Genomic DNA, 19,682 nt, shown 5'->3' on the forward strand with positions numbered 1-19,682 from the left:
TTAAAAATCCCATTTTCAAACAGTTTAAGACCTGACAGGAAAAGAGATACAGCCAATAAGTGTCCAGCACACATGGGATTCTGTTTAAAAAGCATCCCAGAAATTACCATGAAGTTGGTTGAGAATATGACCAGAGTTTGCAGAGCTGCAGTTTAAACAACGGATGGTGACCATGGTAAATTCTGCGAAATAATATAAATAAAGATTTAGAAAGTGTGTCCAAACTTTTGACTCGTAATGCATGTGGGCTGAATGGACAGTAATATAATCCAAATTTTTTCTCTATGCTGAATCGGACTCTTTGTTCTCTGATGACATTCTCATGCTGCATAATAATATATACCATTCTTTTAGATCTCTGTGGGTAACCTGCATGGCAATGTGCCGTATGCATTATAAAAACACAGACTGCCAGTATTTGAAAGAAAAGCAGCGTTTTGTGTGCTTGCAAGGGATAGCTGTCTTATCATAAAGACTATATGTGCAAACCCCAGTCTGCTTTACTAATCACAAAGATAACATCAATCACATGAGACTCTTTCATCTCCTCGCCTTGTTTCCTTTCGCATTCACATTGAGGCTGTGATTACTTTACATTTTATACCTTATAATCAACTCCATATGCATGGTAAGGAAAATATGCTGCACATTTACAAAGGAAAGAAGGTAATGATCTTATATTATTGCTTGACTAGTTCATATTCAGCAAGGAAGAGGGAAACATGGAATTCTGAGTGAAATTCCACTCACCGCCCACTTATACACCAACTCAAGGGTCTGCGAGATCATCCACCCACCTGCATGCATATCCAATCGGCCCCGGGCCATTCAGGCTCTGAGATGGTCTTTCTTTTATAAAGGTGTCATACAGCTTTAAACATTTAGTAGAACTGATCCATAACACTGGCGGCACTTGACATATGTTGGGCATATATATGTACTGTATGTGTGTGGCTGTACATACACAAATGCATATACACAAACACACAGTATACAGTACATCTACTATTTAAAAGTTTGGGGTCAGTAAGATTAGATTTATTTATTTTAATTAATACCACAAAACCAGTCTTAAGTCGCTGGGGTATATTTATAGCAATAGCCAAAAATACATTGTATGGGTCAAAATTATTGATTTTTTTTATGCCAAAAATCATTAGGACATTAAGTAAAGATCACGTTCCATGAAGATATTTTGTAAATTTCCTACTGTAAATATATCAAAACTTCATTTTTGATTAGTAATGTGCATTGCTAAGATCTTAATTTGGGTAACTTTAAAGGCATATTTTTTGCACCCTCAGATTCCAGATTTTCAAATAGTTGCATCTCGGCCAAATATTGTCCTATCCTAACAAACCATATATCAATGGAAAGCTTATTTCCATATAAATTGACCCTTATGACTTTTTTGTGGTCACAATTAATACTTTTATTGAGCAGAAATGTACTGATCAACATGTAACAATAAAGACTTTACACTGTTACAAAAAACACTATTCTATAAACAATAAACAATATTTAAAAATAAATATTATTCTCTATTTATTTACATTTATATTTATATACAGTATGGATTAAATCTGCATGTAATTCTGAAAAGGATGATGTATGCCATAATGATTCAATTCACCATTCATCTTCACAGTGTTAAGAAAATCAGAAATTTGATGTAATAGAAAATTGTCTACAAAAATAATCAACCAGCTACTGGATTTCTGCATTGATTTGTTGAACTTGGAAGTATTTCAACTCATATCCTATTGTAGCCTTCCAAGAGAAGAGGCTCAGCAAGTCTCAACACAAGCAATCAAAAAAAAACCTGGCAGTTTGTCATACTATAAATGAGAAACATAACTGTCCACCAAACAGAGCCATAGGTAGGGGTAGACTTGCAGAAGTAATGGAAAGCATTTCCTCTATGGAACAAAGGCCTATTAATTGTGATAGATAGCACCTACTGAATGCATCATTTTGCTGTTTTGCTGTACCATGCTACTTCTTTGAAAGTAACCCATTAGTCTTTGTGGCAGCCTGCATTCTGCTCCCAATTTAATAATGACTCAAACTTTGTTTAATTAAAAGAGTCTGTCACCACTTCTTACAAATTGCATTTGTTTTTCAGCTCATCATACCTGCTCTAAAATAGAACGTGACTATAGAGGTTTTCCAAAGATTAATACCTTTGCAGCATGCAGACAGTGTAATCAGTTAAAACTGGGGTTTAGGGAAATAAATACATGCTAATGAATAATTTGGGGGCATACGTTTCTACCCACGAAGACAGGCAGAGAGTAATGTGAGAAAACATGTCAGATGCAATTCAAAACAAAAGAGTACAATACATTTAGGCAAAACCGAAGACAGAGAAAGGAGATTCGTCTAATACAAAAAAGTGAAAGCACGTAATTACAGGCTTTGCTACATTTACTGCTTTCATTTGCTTTAGGGTGAACAAAAAATAATAAAAAAAGTTATGCAACTCTTGCCGCTTCTGACGCTGCCAATATGAGTGAATTCTCTATAATCCCTAGAATTACAGCTTTTGGGCAATGGTTAGAGCTGTAATTTGAGTCATACAGCAAGCCTAAATGTGTGATTAAAAATTGCATCGAATCAAATGGATATCTTCCAAGTCAGCCTTTATCATCTTGGTCTATATAAAGCTAAATCAATCAAACTTCACCACTTCTCTAACACTGAGATGTATGTTTACGCTCCTCGGGGGACCAAAATTTGGTCTTTATTCTCATACCATGATGGGTTTCCTAGGGCTAAACGGAAATTGTTAAATCTATTTTGACAAAATGTCTTGAATTGTCTGTCTTTTCCCTTCTGAAGCAACATAGCTGTAGACTCGCAGCGCCAGACTTGACTATCGACAAAGTCTGATATATTTCACAACTCATTTTGTACTGGCCTTTTTGACATAAAGAGAACATCGGACCAATATGTAAAGTGACTAACAACAGTTTTGTATTAACCAGACGTTTAGGAATGGTAAAATTAAATGCTGGCCAAAAATCACACATTGGTTAAGCAATCTCTGTGAGCAAAACAGAAATAACTGGAAATGTGTGTTGACTTTCTTTTAATATATGAAATAAGTACAAATACAGAATAAACAGGAAAAAGGTGAATATCCAATTCTGAGTATGGTTATCTAATTCAATTGCTAACAGACTATCTTTTCGCAATCGAAAGGCAAAGTCCTTGCAAACATTGACAAGTCCATTAACCAGATATTTTTCAGAAACACTCATTGTTCCAGCCTGGTATCTTTTAAATACAAGTTTGTTTCCTTATAAAACGGATAAAATAGCAGCCAGCATCTAATCAGATGGTATGTGGGCATGCCACATGAGACTAATTTACACATTTCTTTCCCGCTTTTGATTTTCACTTATTTTTTCTTCTAAATGTGCTCCTTATGGTTTATGTTGCCACAGCAACAAAGTACAGTAATTTAATAAAGAATTCACAAACACAAACATTAATTAGAAAAACAAACGCAGATAAAATATCAGCCACATGCCATCAAATTAACAAGTACTGTATGTGTATTTTCTTACGGTTAATGGTGGTTAACCTTTAACCCAAGCCTGACTAATGAAGAGGGAATTAGACGCTCTATCACTTACCCATGACTGCTAGAGCCGTGGCTTTAGTTAAGTCCCTCTTCATGCTTTCTATGACCTCAAAGCCACTACCGTCCAGATTGCACCTGTTGATAGTACCATTAGCAGAACTCATCCAATACATCTTCCCAGCTGGAAAGTCAATCGAAAGTCCTGAGGGAAAACAAGAATCAGTTAGAGACTGTTCTTTGGAGTGCTGGTATGGAGTTGTTACTTCAAAATATACCTTACATATCCTGTAACTATATATGTATCTGAACGTGAAATGATTGAAATATAGTTGTGACCTCTTTGTGACACTCTAAATCACTTGACTAAAATTCATCTCCGTCTAAAACCTGTTTCAAAAGTGGGAATGGTGAGAGTTTGACAGAGTGGTAAAATTGATTGTGACAAGTGAAGGATATTTCAATTGAGCATCAGGACAGCTCTAACTGAGAGGGGCTAGTGCATGATAGACTCCCAACAACAACAACAACTGACTTTCAACTCTCAGGCATCTTCTCCAAGATAGCCATTAAAACAAAAGAAGCATGTGCTTTGCTTATCAATGAATGCACAGGTACAGGGATATAAAAAGGAAATATATTAAGGCTTGAAGATGGGAACTGTGTAGAAAGAAAAAAAAAGGAAGAAAGAATTCTGAAGTACTACTAATCTGCTGTGTATTAAAAAGTAAACTTTTTTATTAGCTTTTGAAATAGACTGATGAAATCAAAAGGCCAGGGAGATTTTTCCATTAAAGTAACTTTTACACATAAACTTTGTAAAGCAACCTGTTAAATAGCAATTTTCTCAGGGTCCTGACTTTGTAAAGCTGTGGATAGGATATGTAATATATATATATATATATATATATATATATATATATATATATATATATATATATATATATATATATATATATATATATGTATAACTTGTATATGCAACTTATATTCTGAAAGTTGTTAAAATTCAGCAGCAGTTTGTAGAGACTCAAGTTCAAGTTCACAATGGTTATATTTAAATTGAATTAATTTCAGCTATTACTCTACTGTAGGTCAAGACTATGTTGGGGTGGCTAATCAGACGTCTCTTTACAAGGACAAATGACCACAGTTATTTGACCCACAGCCAATTACAATATAGACTGAAATGGATTTTTCTGGCTGTTTTAAATGAAAGTTATGTAAAATTGTTTTTCTTTATAAGTGGAAATAAGATGTGATGGCACGTAAAATATGAATTTTGTACACTGAAGGTCTACAGAAAATGTTAAGGTATAATAAAAAACATGATTTTCGTCTTGGAAATCTAATTAAGACGAGTACAAGTGTTCTATTTCAATAAAGTACACATTTCTAAAAATAAGACTCAAGTATATCAATGAAGTACAATTCCCCTTGTACTTTAAACTTCTGTGATTGTTAGATTGACAAAAGAATTAGACATACCAACTGGTTCTCTCTGATTTTGATGAAGAACCTTTCTGTTGCTTCCATCCATATTGGCTACATTTATTGTATTTCCATCGGTCCAGTAGATTTTTCTAGACCATGACACAAAGCAAATTTTAGGAGAAAGATGAGTCATAGGTTTGTATTTAAGATTGACATGACAAAATAGATAGATAGATGATAGATAGATAGATAGATAGATAGATAGATAGATAGATAGATAGATAGATAGAACATAAATCTTACTTAATCATGCATGCAATCTGTCCATGTGGGCTGCTTACCCTTTGGCTGGGTGCACAGTCAGACACTTTGGTTTGTCAATCCCATGGATGACTGAGGTTTTTAGAGATCCGTCTAGTCGGGCAACATTGATCTGCGTCTCCTCATTCTCAGAGCTCAGCCAATACATATTTCTCGAGAGCCAATCTACTGCCAGCCCACGGCAGTTTTGAATATCTGCACATACCAGAGATAGCCATTAGCACAGAGGTGCACATCACAACAAACCTCATGAGTGACTGCAACACTTCTGCGCACGCTGTAATAAAATGTCTTGTGTGCAAAGGCACATGGTCTGCATGCTGATCAGTTTGAGAAAGTTTAAGAAATACACCATGCTTGGTAACAGCACTTAAGAAAATCTACATCAGTCTTCATCTCGGACTTCTCTTGCTTTTCTTAATGCAGTTCGGAGAAGCAATCCCCGGAGAACTTCACAAACAAGCTCTCCTATCACATAAGATATTATTTATGTTCTGCGGCACACTCCTTCAACCGTCATTTTTTAATGCGTGCCGCCTGTGAACAGTCTTCTCGTAATTGAAAAAACTATTTAAGACTGAGTGTCAGCAAAATAAAACAGTATTTCAGCTCAAACCTACAATGTGGCAGCAGAGAGAGAGAGAAAAAAACAACACAACTTATTAACAGCACAAAAATGTAATAACTGTCACTTAGGTGGTGTTTATTGAGAAAAATCTTACACCACACAGAATGTGAAAAAAAGAAACTCTTTGACTTGGACTCTCGACTCACCTCCAGAAATGACAGTTTGAAGGCCTGTTCCATTGATAAAGGCACGTTTTATTGTTTGAGTCTTAACGTCTGCCCAGTATATCCTTTCTTCAAGAGCGTCGTAATCCACCACAGTTACATCATCAATGTCAGGAACAGTCAAAGCAGTCATGACGTTCATGTACGGATTATCGATATCCACTCCACGGATCTCAGATCGCCTCACATACAACAAGAACTTCTTCAGGGCTGATGTGGGTGCCAAAACAAAACATATATAAGGCTCAAACCGATCCATACTTCTGTGTGTATGCTTTGTTTGCTGTGTGGGACGTTACAGAGCTGCATACTCACCCACACAAGAGCGGTTGTTGAGGGAAAGCTTCATGAGATGAGGACATGAACAAGACGCCGTGCGGTTGTAATCAATGAGACAAAGGTGGGAGCAAGGGCCTCTTCCATCGTTTCCCTTGCACGGGTTTGAGGCTGAAAAAAACAGGGTGACACGCATTCAAAAAAGGGAAAGAAAACACACCAAGGAGCAAATCAATATCACATACTATGAATTGTTTAAGGAGAGCAGCTCTTAAAAGAATCCATGAATAACAGCGGTGAAACCATGAAACAATACAAAAGCTACTATACAGTGAAACTGAGAAAACTAGTTTTCTTGAGTTCAGACGTCTGCATTTAAAGAGGGCAACATAAAAATTGGTGCAAAAGATTGCAATACCACTAAGAAAACATTCATCTTAACTCCAGGATAAAGGGAAGAGCTGAGGTTGAATGGACAGGGCTGACAGCTCATGTCTTCTGGCTGCAGTGATCCTTTTGAAAGCACAGCACATTTAGACCTTTTGTACGCTTCTTTGTAGAAGGGCTACTATATTTCAACAGAAGGTCATGTTGAGCAGACAGATAATGGCCTAAAGGCCACTGGTGCGAATAGTCAATTAACCATCAGATCTTTCTCAGATCTACTCAAAAGTTGAGATGAGGATGAGCAAGATTGCTGTCATCATATAGTATCAGCATCTTGTTTGTAACAAACTGTAATTTATATGTAATGCATTTATATGTAAATGCAGTAATACATATGGTGTGATTTGTGAACAAACCAGAGAGGGGGATGTTTTGAAGAAAAATGTATATGTATATTTACAATATATCACAAATCACAGCAATATATAGATTATTTTTGACAGCTGTTATAAACCATTTTTATAAACCAGCAACCATTTTTTACAATAAATATTCTGATTTGACCTTGAGATTAAATAGCTTCAATATTTGACCACTATAATACTTGGTTACAGTGACACAAATAGTTCTCATTTCTGCCAGGAATGCAAAAACAATCATTTCTTAATGACTCGCAGAAAGACGATTCTCTGCCGATCCATCAGTCAATATTGCGTGATCATAATTCCCACATTACGGTGACGGTAAAATTCTGTGCTCTGTCTCAAATTACATTTATGCTCCAGTTTATTTACAATATCTGTATTAGGTCACAATACAGTGGGTTTTGAGTAAAAACATTGTGTATTAATGTCATACTGTCACTATGAAATAGGGCGCGCTGACTTTCTGTAAAGCGCTGTATGGATTTAGGCGTGTGAATCAGGATCACAAAACCCAGACGCTCTCTATAAGCAGGAGGAGCGCTGACAGTTAAAGTCCATTTTTGATTTTATTGTAGTATTTATTGTCATGTTGCAGTATATATATATATATATATATATATATGGTTGGTGGAATAGCATCACCCAGAGGGATATTTTTTTTCCAGCAGAGACAGGGACACATTGACCCACCCACCCTACAAATCGCTCTCTGTATGTATGTATGTGTATATATATATATATACACACACACACACACACACACACACACACACACACACATATATATATATATATATACACACACACATATATACACACACACACACACACACACACATATACACACACACAACTTTAATGTGCTATATGTAACCAACTGTAATTTATATTTAAGGCACGTTACATTTGAAATAGAAATTTCAAAAGAACAGCATTTATTTGAAATAGAAAATGCTTACAATTTTTTTTAATGTCTTTACTGTCATTTTTGAATTTTTGTCAAGTTGAATGCATCCTTTCTGATGAAAAATATTACTTGATTTTAAAACACACACACACATAAAAACCCAAACATTTGAACAGTACTGTACACATTTTGACATATTTTGTCAGAAAATGTTTATTTATATGGTGCTGCCATTTTATTCTGCCATCACACAAGACTACCGCCTGATGTCAAGAGGCTTTAACCCTTCCACGAACCCAGACCAACTACATGCAATTAACTCCACAAGCAGTTGCATCTTGTAAATAATTGATCCAGTGGGAGTTTGAATATAGGCCCATTATTTCTTTGCGATGTTGAACCCATTTCACTCTTGTAGCAAGCATATTTTTGCAAGTGAGAATAACAAATAATTTCAAGTGACTAAATTATAGGCTAGAATCCCATAGAATTAATTATACATTCTGCTGGTCTGCGGGGGAAAAATGGCTGTTTGAATAAATGCTGTATAAACAGCGCGAGTGCACTTGACTCATGATAGAAACACTTGATTTGAATGTACTGATTGTTCATAGTCATAAATCAGCCACAGATTTCATAAATCTCCACATCAATCTGACTTTACCTTAACATTACTATATGTAAAGCGTGTGCGGAGTATAATTTGTATTTTCACTGCTTCAGCTTTGTCTGAACAGGGAAGGATCCACCCCGTCTGTAAACTCCAATAGTAATTTTGAAGTGGTTTGCCTATCAGCAATGTGCAAGAAAAATGCTTACAACACTGCAGGCTACACAGGCACTAAAAATGGGAGCCCTCCAAACTGTTGTCGATCTCTTGAAACTCAACCCTCAGTCCTTTTACCACACATAATGCATTATGTGCATAACGTGCTAGCTAACGGCTGTAGCCTTAGCCCCATTAGGCTAGTTAGCATAGCTTCTTCTCACTCCCTACGGACACTATAAGGTCCACCACTCTTTTGCCAGAACTGCAGGGGCCAAACAAAAACACAATTGCCATGGACTGTAAGGGGCCAGAGCCCAGATTTTGGACACCTTTAATAGCCAGACCTTCCCATGGGCTCTTTAAAATTGGATTAGCCATACTTATTGGCTTCTCTGGCAAAGCAGCACAATTTGTCAACACTTATCGGTGTAAAACAGTCACCCGGCTACCGGTGCTGTGGCAGGAGACATGAGCTGTTTTGGCAGGGCTTCCTATAGTTTTGGGCTGGTTGAAATGATGCAAATCAGATTATTTCGGCTAATGAACACTCACAGAAGGCTATATTTCTGGACATCTGGACACCTGGCACACTTGGCAGTTACAATAACTTCTGTTAACATGTTTCACAAATCACAAAATGCAATTTTTATAAATCAGAGATGAGCAAGAGTAAAAATGGGTCATTTAAGAGTTATGTCCTAATTACAGAAACTTTAGTGCTTTTCATTTGAATATATTTTAATATGCAATGCATTCCTGTGAAAGCTGAATTTTCAGCAGCCATTACATCAGTCTTCAATGTCACATGATCCTTAAGAAATCATTCTAATATGCTGATTGAAGATACATTTCTTCTTATGATATAATAGAATGTTTTTGTGGAAAGCATGATATTTTTTTCCCCCATGGAAATTGTAAAAAAACAACATTTAAAAGAAAAAAAATATAAATATGCATTAATTTAAAATGATTTAATATGTCCTTGCTGAAAAAAAAGTATACATTTCTATAAATAAAATAAAATAAACTAACCCTGTAATGTACATGTTTTTCTCAGAACATGTAAATTAATATAGTGTTCTAATTGCAACAACTTCTGTTAACATGCATTACAAATTACATTTTATTTTTTTAAATTAGAGATGAGTAAAAGTAAAGGAAAATGGATCATGTAAACATTAAATCATCATAACAGACAATTTATCATCTGTGAACATCAATAAATACAAACCAAATTTAAAAAACAAAACAAACAAGTCAAATAATAAAAAAGACAACGATAAATAACATTTTAAAATCATAATCTTTCTATTTATAAGAAAATGCCTATATAAGTAAACTGTGTATGATGTTTTCCCCCTTCCCCCCCATTTTCCTTTAATGACCACTTTCTGTTTAACAAAAGATAATCTGCTGCCCTTGCTGGCTACAAAGCCCTGTATGACACTGCACCATGAAACAATTAAAATTAATTTGGGTTGAGGAAAGAGCACATCTTGAGTCCACGTCAGGCCTGCTTACGCTCCGCATGACCCCCTTTTTCAATTATTCTGCTGCTCTCAAACAGAGCCGTTTGGGCTTCCAGATTGGCAGAAGAAATGAATGATCAGCGGGATTCGGCTCAAATGAATCCTCGCACCACAGAGCATGCAGGAAAATTTTTCTCTGTCTCCCAGACTAAAACCGAACATAGGCGGATCATATTATTTCCCCCCCCCCCAATAACGTGCAGCTAAGCACGTTAGGTCTATGTGAAAACTGCTAAGCTTGCTGTGTGTGGTTTGTATGCAGAATGAGCTCACGGGGTACAAACGCTAACAGGAAACCGAAGCGTCAAATAAGAGGTTTAGACACTCTGACAGAACATTTGGATCATCAGTAAGGGTGAGATTTTCAAGTAAAGATTTTTTCTCCGGATTTCATGCCTAGACACCTCCAGCAATTATATTCAAAAAAACTGTGATGCTTGTTAAACATACAGTATAATAAACAGAAGTTGTCACTATGGCAACAGGGTTGTGTTAGTCTAGTTAGTTCAATCAAAACACTCAGCATGATACTTGCGAATACGACAATTTAATTATTCTTTGATTTTAAGTGATTTTGTCATTCTTTTTTCTGTGACCCTGTTGTCCACAGCACAGTACAATGTTTAATTTTTTTTTATTTTTTAAATAGACAACAGTATTTTGTTGATACTGTATTAAATCAGTAAAAATGTTTAATTATGTTTAATTATATAGAAATTACCAACATTTAGATCATTTAAAGACCCACCTTGAGGTTGTCTGCTAGGATGGTATATCTCCAGATCAAATGGCTGGGCGCTTGTCTTCTGGATCACAGTTACATTGTGGCCAGTCCATTTATTCGCTCTGGCTAAAGTGTTGGTTCTCCAGTCTGTCCAGTACACACCACCTCCAAAGAGAGACACAGCGAATGGGTGTGACAGGTACTCGTGCCCCCTGAGGATCTCGATGACCCCCGTGCCATCATACAGGGCTGAATATATTGCATCTGAGCTGAAGGGAAAAAGAAACATTAGGTGAGAATAGCACTCTATGCCCAAACCAACAAGATGTTACAATGATGACAACTTCCTGAGGGAAATACTGAAGATTCAAGAACATTTTTTTTGGCATAAATATGGCTACATACACAATAATATACTTAAAATGCCCATTTCTGAAAAACTGCTTTTGCCATGAAAGTACAGCATAAGAATACATCTAAGAGAAACAGATTTAAAATCAATCTCATTAATTCCTTTTGGTTTAAATGCGTTAAGGCTGTTTTATAGTATGTTTGTGAATCATACCTAACCTAAAAAAAGCCTTGAGCATTTATGCAAAACACCTAGGCTTAAATTCAGTGCTTCTCGTAAATTGCACCAAAATTTAATTATTCATTTGCATTTTTAATTTCCCATACCGAGCATCTGTCCACACTATTCTCCTTTCCTGATGGTCTAGCGTGAGTCCATTAGGCCAGGCTCCAATCTCCATGTCCTTATACACAACATGTCTTCCACTTCCACTCATTGATGTTGCCTCAATCCGAGGAAAAGTGGCATCCCAGTCAGTCCAGAAAAGAATGCTACATACAGAAAGCAAATGGTTATAAACTATTCATCTGACCATACACCACATCAGTGTAAACATTTCAAGGTAACACTTTAATATAGTGACCAATTCTCACTATGAACTAGTTGCTTATTAACATGCCTATTATTAACATATTGGCTGTTTATTAGTACTTATAAAGCACATATTCTGCATGACCATATTCTACATCCCTAATCCTACACAATAGCTGAACTTAATTTTTTAATTGTTTGTTAATAGAGAGAATTGGACCTTAAAATGAAGTGTGCCCCAAAATAATATTCTTCCAAATAAAACTGCAATACACACATCTTAAACGCACCGTAAAATATTTCAGCATTTACTCATGACTGAACTATTAAGACATCTGCTTTGAAACAATACGTATTGTGACAAGTACTATGCAAATAAACATGTCTTGACTTGGGAAGTAAAGTGCAGGGAGCTGCTCGGAAAATAAAGTTACCTGCTAGAATAGAATTCATTTACAGTGAGCGGTGTCAGTGGTTACAAAACTAAGCGCGGGCACAAACCTGTGAAACTGCTGCATTGGAGCAATAGAGTAGTGAAGTGTGTGTGTATGAGAGTTTGCAGGGGTGCATCCTATGCTGCCCTAGAGAACAGTGCCGCTTTACATCATAAAAAACTTTAAAAATCTAAATGTAAAATAGTAGATTAATTTCAAACTATTATTTTTATATGCACACTGTAAGGTTCAATGAAAACTGTCTGCCAGTGAAGTCAATGTCAGACATGAGGGTTCATTTTTAACTAATGTCACAGTTCTCAGGGGTGGCATGAAAACAAAGGGCACATTCTAATGTGGGTATTACGGGGAGTATAAAATGCTAAATACTTGCATCAAGCTCATATGCTAATGAAATATGTGATCATGTTCCTGCATCCAGCATCAAAAACAATTAAATTGTCAGCCAAACGTTTGAGGTGCATGGTAGGTAAGCATACAAAAAGGCTTCACATGAATTTTGCTTCAAGGATGTAGCCTTCTCCTTTTCAGAAGGCCAATTAATTGGCCAGTGGCATACAGTTATTAAACCAGGCTTTCAATGAATAAAAGAGTTGCTAATTACAAAGACGACTAATCCCTTCAGAACTACAATACATTTTCAACACACCTCTCTATGACACAGCTGTATGGGGCATTTTCAGAGAAACTATGTAATGAATTTGGTGCTTTTTAATATGCGCCATGCCGCTGAGTGTGAAATCAGTCTTTGAATATTTTCCCTAATTGTTCTTTTCAGCTTTCAGTGAAATAACTTACAGTATGTCATCCAACTGAGCACCAATATGAGCTCTAGTTGGACTGCAGAGATACCATATTTCTCCGCAATGGGTTGCTCACAGGGTTTGGCAAAAAAATGTTTCATTCATTCATGCATAAAACAGGCACACAAGCCACAACTATAGGGCTACAACAACATAACAAAACAAAAAGGACTGACAACGAAAATAAATTATATATATATATTTTTTTGTTGTTGTTGCCTGTGTGCTGTCATTTGGTAAACTGCCATCAAAATGAAAAATACTTTTGGGGGGAAACAAACAAAACAAAAAAAAACAAAACGCTATATTTACACAATTTTTATGAGCTTTATGATTTTTCCATTACATTTTTTCCTATTCATTTCCTATGTCATAAATTTTAGACAGCGAAGGTACCAAGTGTTACTTTTTGTTCCTCGATTCTTTAACATATCTGAATCATATCCAATGATTTTTTTGTGCATTCACATAGCTAATGCGACAAAGACACCAAGTGCCAGGTTTACTAAACAGGGCAAATTAGCGTTAAAGCACAGTTCCATAAACACAGTGCTGATGGGAGGGGTGTGATTTACTGACAGTGCGCACATTAAAGAACACAGACACAGCCAGATCATTTCCATAACGACTTGCAATATACCAAGCACAGCGCAAATTACTGCCTTTTAATGCATGCTTTTTTGGGCGTTAAATAATAGCGCAAATACCAGTAATTTGACGAGCACAAATGTTAGTAAATCGCATTGTGCGATTAATTTTAATACTCTCCTCCCATAAATTTAGCGTCTGATATGGAAACTCCTACAAATGCATATTCAATAAGGTGAGTCGCAAAAATAACTGTGCCTATGTTTTTCAGCGCTAAATCTTCACTGTGCATCTTTAGTAAATCCTGACAGTACTATTTTAACGCTAAACGACGGTTTGCGCAGGCACAAGCTGTTAGCAAATCTGACCCCAAGTGTCATCTCATTCCAATGAAGCAAAAAGTTTTTCAATTTCAAAATGTAAAATTTTTCACTCAAAAGTGACTGATGAGGCCATCTAAATCTAAGAAATAATTGGCATATTAATCATCAAAACATATAAAAAAGGTCATACTTCTACATTTGATTTTTATAGCCTTCAATGGCAATATGTGTAATAAAATGTTTAATAAATCGGCAATTAAGGAATCCAAATAAATGTATTTAATGTTTTAAAAAACGAATAAATAATTGGCATATTATTTGATCATCAAAATATCTGCAGTCTTATCTGTAAACCTCTTTTTTGTGCATTAACAATGTCTGTGAGCATTATTCATGCTACTGGGATCATCGTGTGACTTCTGAGCTCATGCTGTCATATTTGAGACTTTCTTTTCCCAGCTTGCCTCCTTAAGAAATGTTGAGCTGAGCAAGAGAAGAGTACAGCTGAGAGTAAGGCGACCAAAAAAGAAACAGAACACAACAAATAAACAGCAAGATGCAGCGCGTTATTCTAGAACTATCATTAGTAATAGATGACAAACAAGTCCCCTGAAATATGATTGCTCTCTTATGTACCCAAGATAGTCTCTATGAGGACAAATTACGGTAAAAAAGAAATAAAACTTGTTTTTTCACTGTTTGCTTTCACTGTTGTGAACATTGCTGAAGGGAATATGAAAAAGAAAAGCAGACTAAGAGGAAAGAAAATTAGGCTGTGGTAAATTTTTTATGAGACTAATACACACCCCTGTCCTGGGTCTACAGCCAGCGCTCGTGGGTGCTCCATGCCACCGGCAATCAAAGTCGTTCTCATTTCCCCATTCAGCTTGGCCACCTCAATCTGATCCAAGTTGCTGTCTATCCAGTAAAGGTTTCCTGCAATCCAATCCACTGCGAGTCCCTCTGGGGTGGCCAAACCATGCTGAATCACAACCTCGACCCCGGTCACACCTACAAAACAAACCACTCACACTAGTTCACAGGGTGGATGGGGTTTCCAATTCAGCACAGCAAAGCATTCTGGTCATTTTGAACTTTCTTTTGAAGTGTTAAGCTCTTCAAAATGCTACTCCTTGCTGAAAAGACCAGCTTGAACCAGAATGCATTTCTATGCTGCTAGTCATGTTGTTCAAAAGCAAATGATGCAAGTCTTTCTGATGAAATTGACAAAGCAGGCTTGCTAGTTAAGCTAATTTCTGGGAAAATTAAAAAATAAATAAATAAAAAAATAAAACTAAAACTATTTCTAAAAATATATATTAAAAAAAAAAATAAAAGGTTTTCGGCAACTGATATAAAGCTGAAATAAATTATACATATTAAATGAAATAAAGTTAGAGTAAACTAAATCTTGGAAATAAATAAATAAATAATTTCAGCTACCTGAAGTTAAAATTACTAGAAAAACTTTAAAAACCTAAATAAATTTAAAACAAATAATAATAATAATTAATAAAATGACAAATTACTCAAATTAATACTAAAATTAAATTGAAAAATAAAAATAAAAGCTAAATCAAATTATTAATAAATACTATAATAGTATATAAATTATACTAAAATAACACTGGTTCCAAACCTGTATCACTTTCTCTAAGGTATTTAGAAAAATGTCTCAGTGTCTTTTCTGTCCATAAGTCAACTATTTTTCTAAAAAAAATCATTTTAAATTTAATAATTAAAAAAAATTAACTATCCCTTTAAAAAACCTGGTATGGACACCAGAATATCAACAGCAGGTGATCAGAATCCAAACACAACTTTTGCTGGTCTTTTCGACAGGTTTTCTGAAAATAACTCTGGAGAAGAAAACACTGGTATTAAAGGAAATAAGTTTTCCCTCAGCAGTAAACAAGATTCTTTTTCAGCTATCTATAATCCAGCTGTTTGCAATTATTCTCAGCTGTGGAGGGCTTTATGAAATGCTAACAAAAGAAGAGAGCAATAGCTGCACTGGGGGCCTGTTCCTCTGAGAGAAAGACTCAGATGTGTGCTTAATGCAGCTTCAAAATAGTCTTCAAAACAATACAAGGGTATTCATCAGCTCCTTCAGAGCTTTTCTGCGTCATTCAAAGAGCCAGTGCGCATTATGTATTGCATTACTGTTCAGGGGACGTGACCTGCGTACTAGGAATGGGGAAACAGAATATGTACTCAAACTAAAGCTTAGGTTAAACAAAGGGCAAGTGGGAATGGAACATCAAATTGGGTGTTCATTACCTCCAGTCTCTGAGAGCTTTCCCCGATAGATCTTATCCTCCACCACGTCGGTCCAGTAAAGCAAACTGTGGTTGAAGTGGAAGTCGAGAGCGATGGTGTTCCGCAGGCCGGGAACGAGTAGGCTGTAGTCGCGTTTATGAAGGTCGATTCGTCTGATCTCATGCCGGATAGAGAAGATAACAAAAGCCTCAAAGGGATCTTGGAGAAGAAACAAATTGATTATTAGCACCCCACACCTGTGCATTAGAGGTTATAAGAGCATCACGTTTTGTGTTGAGGCGTCTGCCATGCACATTTGTCTGTGCACAACCACTAATTAGTCTTTTAGATGATGTTTTTTATGAAAAAGATTTACAGGGGCACTAATCTGAGAAACCTGAGGATAATGGTAAAAGACACTTGAGTCATCTTTAAAGAGAAAGAAAAAAACAACCCCTATTAATTATGCCAAAATACAAGTTCACAAGTTCCATCCAATTCATCCAGGTATATATAAAATATAAAAAAGGAATTAAATAATTAAGAATAATACATATTCTTAATATAATCAATTTGCCAGTCCAGCTCTATATCTACTAGGCAACATTATCCCAGAAAAAAAAAAAAATAATAATTCTATAGCTACTGGATAAAGCCTACTGAGAGCTATAAATGTGGCTGTCTGCTATAACAAGAACTTACTCTCAAGAGCTATATACGTCACAAAATCCATAAAATACCACACAGATGCTTGTTGTCATATTCTGACTAATGACCCAAATTCAGATTCCCTGAGACAATTTAAAAGCATTTGGCAGGCATGCTGCTGTAAAGACATTAGCTTCTCAATGGGAAGCTCCTGTCTGCATATCCCGCTGTCATTGTATTACTGTTGCTCGTATTGAGTACTGTGGACAGACCCACTATGGACGGACAGGAATGCACAGTGAAGTGATTTCACTGAGAATCATAAACTAGTCTAGTAAAATAATGCTACTTTCCTGTCAAATTTCAGTCTGTTCCATACACAGCATTATCATCATAACTGCTTATGATATTTTATGGTGCTTTTTGTTTGTCATTCTTGGACACATACTGAATGAACTGCTGTTGCATTTTTTTAACATCATTCATTGTTATTATTATTTATTTATATATTATTATTTTAATTGTTGTTTTATTAGGGCTGTCAAATCTATTAATCGTGATTAATGGCATCCAAATTTAAGATTTGTGTTTACATAATATATGTGTGTATACTATGTATATTTACATGAATACACACACACACAAACAAACACATGTATATTTAAGAAATATTTAAATTTACACTCATTCATATTTATTAGGGGTGTCAACGTTAACGCGTTAACGCATGTGATTAATCAAAACAATTTAACGCATTAATATTTTTTTTACGCAAATTAATCGTTTTATAAGGTTTGACCCCAACGTCTTCCCGTCATCGCAGCGCGGAAGGTTATCTATCATTGTGTGATGAGGGTACAGCGAACCAGTGTTGCCAGGGTAACGTTAGCGGCACAAGTGGGCTATTTTGAAAATATAGTCACGGGAAAAAATGACAGAGCCGTAGATTGCATTTTTTTGGGCTACTTTTATAATGTACCGCGGCCGCCCAAAGTGTATATAGACAAATAAAAATTTAAATAGATCCTTTTACTAATGTGTATTATACTTGGAATGTAGCGGTTGTAACATCACAAACAATGTGAGTTTCAGCAGAGCATACATGTATTTCACATTGCAGAAATAAACATGACAACAGCCACTATAATAATAGTTGGGTAAATGTATACTGGGATTGAAGCGATGTGGTTTGGTAAACTTTTTATTTTCAGTTTAAAGGCTGATATTGGCTGAATAAAAACAAAATAATAATGATAAAAGAATAATAAGGATTATGTCTCATACCTGGCGGAAGTGTGAAAGGTTCTGTTTCCTTAAACTAGTTTGTCATGCAGTTCTTTTTCAACACATTTACAGGTAAATCCTAGTATTTTAAATATGCGATTAATCATGATTAATCACAGTCCATGACTGTGATTAACGCGATTAAATTTTTTAATCGATTGACAGCACTAATATTTATATATATATATATACTCTATATTACATATATTTCTTAAATATATACATGTGTGTATTTATATATACACACATAGCACACACACATATATTATGTAAACAAACTTTTATTTTGGTTGTGATTAATCGCGATTATTTGATTTGATAGCCCTATTTTTGATATTGGTTTATATTTATATGTTAGAAGAGCTTAACCAAGCCGCCAAAATTAGGCAATTCCAAGAGAAATATAGATTTTTAAAGTATGAGGAATTAAATACCTGTGCTGTGGCAGCTCTCTCCATCTGGATCAAGTCTCCAGCCAGGATAACAGGAGCACTTGACAGTGGTCTTATGCTGTTCGCATATCTGACTGCATTTCAGGTGAGCAGAGCAGTAGTCCACTGTCTCGCATGTTCGGTTGTCAGAGCCAAGATGGAGTCCGGTGGGACATGAACACACCACCCCTTTGCTGGGGATCACTGCACACTGGTGACTGCAGCCCCCATTACCTTGCAAACATTTCTCTGGAACAGACAAGAACAGCATGAGTGAGGATAAAAACAGAATCAATTTGAAAGGCAGGTGATATGGAGCCATGTTTGCTGGCATATGAGATTCAAGGTGCGAACTGAAACAGAAAAGGCACAGATGAACAAAAATCAAGAGGTTTGCTTTGAACGTTTGCACAAGGCTGGAAGCTTATCGCTCTTTGCCTCAAAAGTTTTGGTGCGTCTTTCTCGACTAAGCCATTATTCTGACCTAATCAACATCACCAGCCAAGTGTGAATTACTTTATTCATGAGGCAGATTCAATGAGAAACCACAGGTCTGAATTATGACCGGCTTCAGCCACTGCACAGGCCAAACAAACTCATTCAAGGTGGAAAATGGCTTTTTCTTAAGTTTAAAAATAGGTCTCGATACATCATCTCTTTTCAAAACGGATCAGACAAACTCCGGTACTCTTAGACTCTCATCTCTAATGGATAAGCTTTTTCCTTTCATCGAAGCACCTGGTCCTTTTTACGGGAGAAAGACAAAGGGGAGGGAACTCACAGCTTGCAAGGTCTTTTTGCCTCTACTGATTATGATGATCCCCTCTGCGGCCGCAAGAGAGAATTGAATTGTCTTCA

General features: G+C 36.0%; 1 protein-coding gene across 4 annotated transcripts in view; it reads right to left on the bottom strand.

The window, feature by feature from the left end:
* Nucleotides 1-19,682, bottom strand: part of lrp1bb (low density lipoprotein receptor-related protein 1Bb) — a 285,213-nt gene that overhangs the window by 78,353 nt on the left and 187,178 nt on the right. For all 4 annotated transcript variants that reach the window (XR_009272793.1, XM_058786845.1, XM_058786847.1 and 1 more), the window contains 10 exons: nt 18,828-19,073; nt 16,483-16,680; nt 15,009-15,213; nt 11,829-11,993; nt 11,175-11,419; nt 6,449-6,580; nt 6,116-6,343; nt 5,362-5,536; nt 5,075-5,169; nt 3,642-3,791 (listed from right to left, as the gene is read on the bottom strand). Coding sequence is in view for 3 of the 4 variants with exons in the window: in XM_058786845.1 (XP_058642828.1) it covers nt 3,642-3,791; nt 5,075-5,169; nt 5,362-5,536; nt 6,116-6,343; nt 6,449-6,580; nt 11,175-11,419; nt 11,829-11,993; nt 15,009-15,213; nt 16,483-16,680; nt 18,828-19,073 (1,839 nt within the window). In the remaining variant the exon portion in view is untranslated. The remainder of the gene's footprint in view (nt 1-3,641; nt 3,792-5,074; nt 5,170-5,361; nt 5,537-6,115; nt 6,344-6,448; nt 6,581-11,174; nt 11,420-11,828; nt 11,994-15,008; nt 15,214-16,482; nt 16,681-18,827; nt 19,074-19,682) is intronic.

Source organism: Onychostoma macrolepis, chromosome 09 (assembly GCF_012432095.1).
Source record: "Onychostoma macrolepis isolate SWU-2019 chromosome 09, ASM1243209v1, whole genome shotgun sequence".
Taxonomy (NCBI): Eukaryota; Metazoa; Chordata; class Actinopteri; order Cypriniformes; family Cyprinidae; genus Onychostoma; species Onychostoma macrolepis.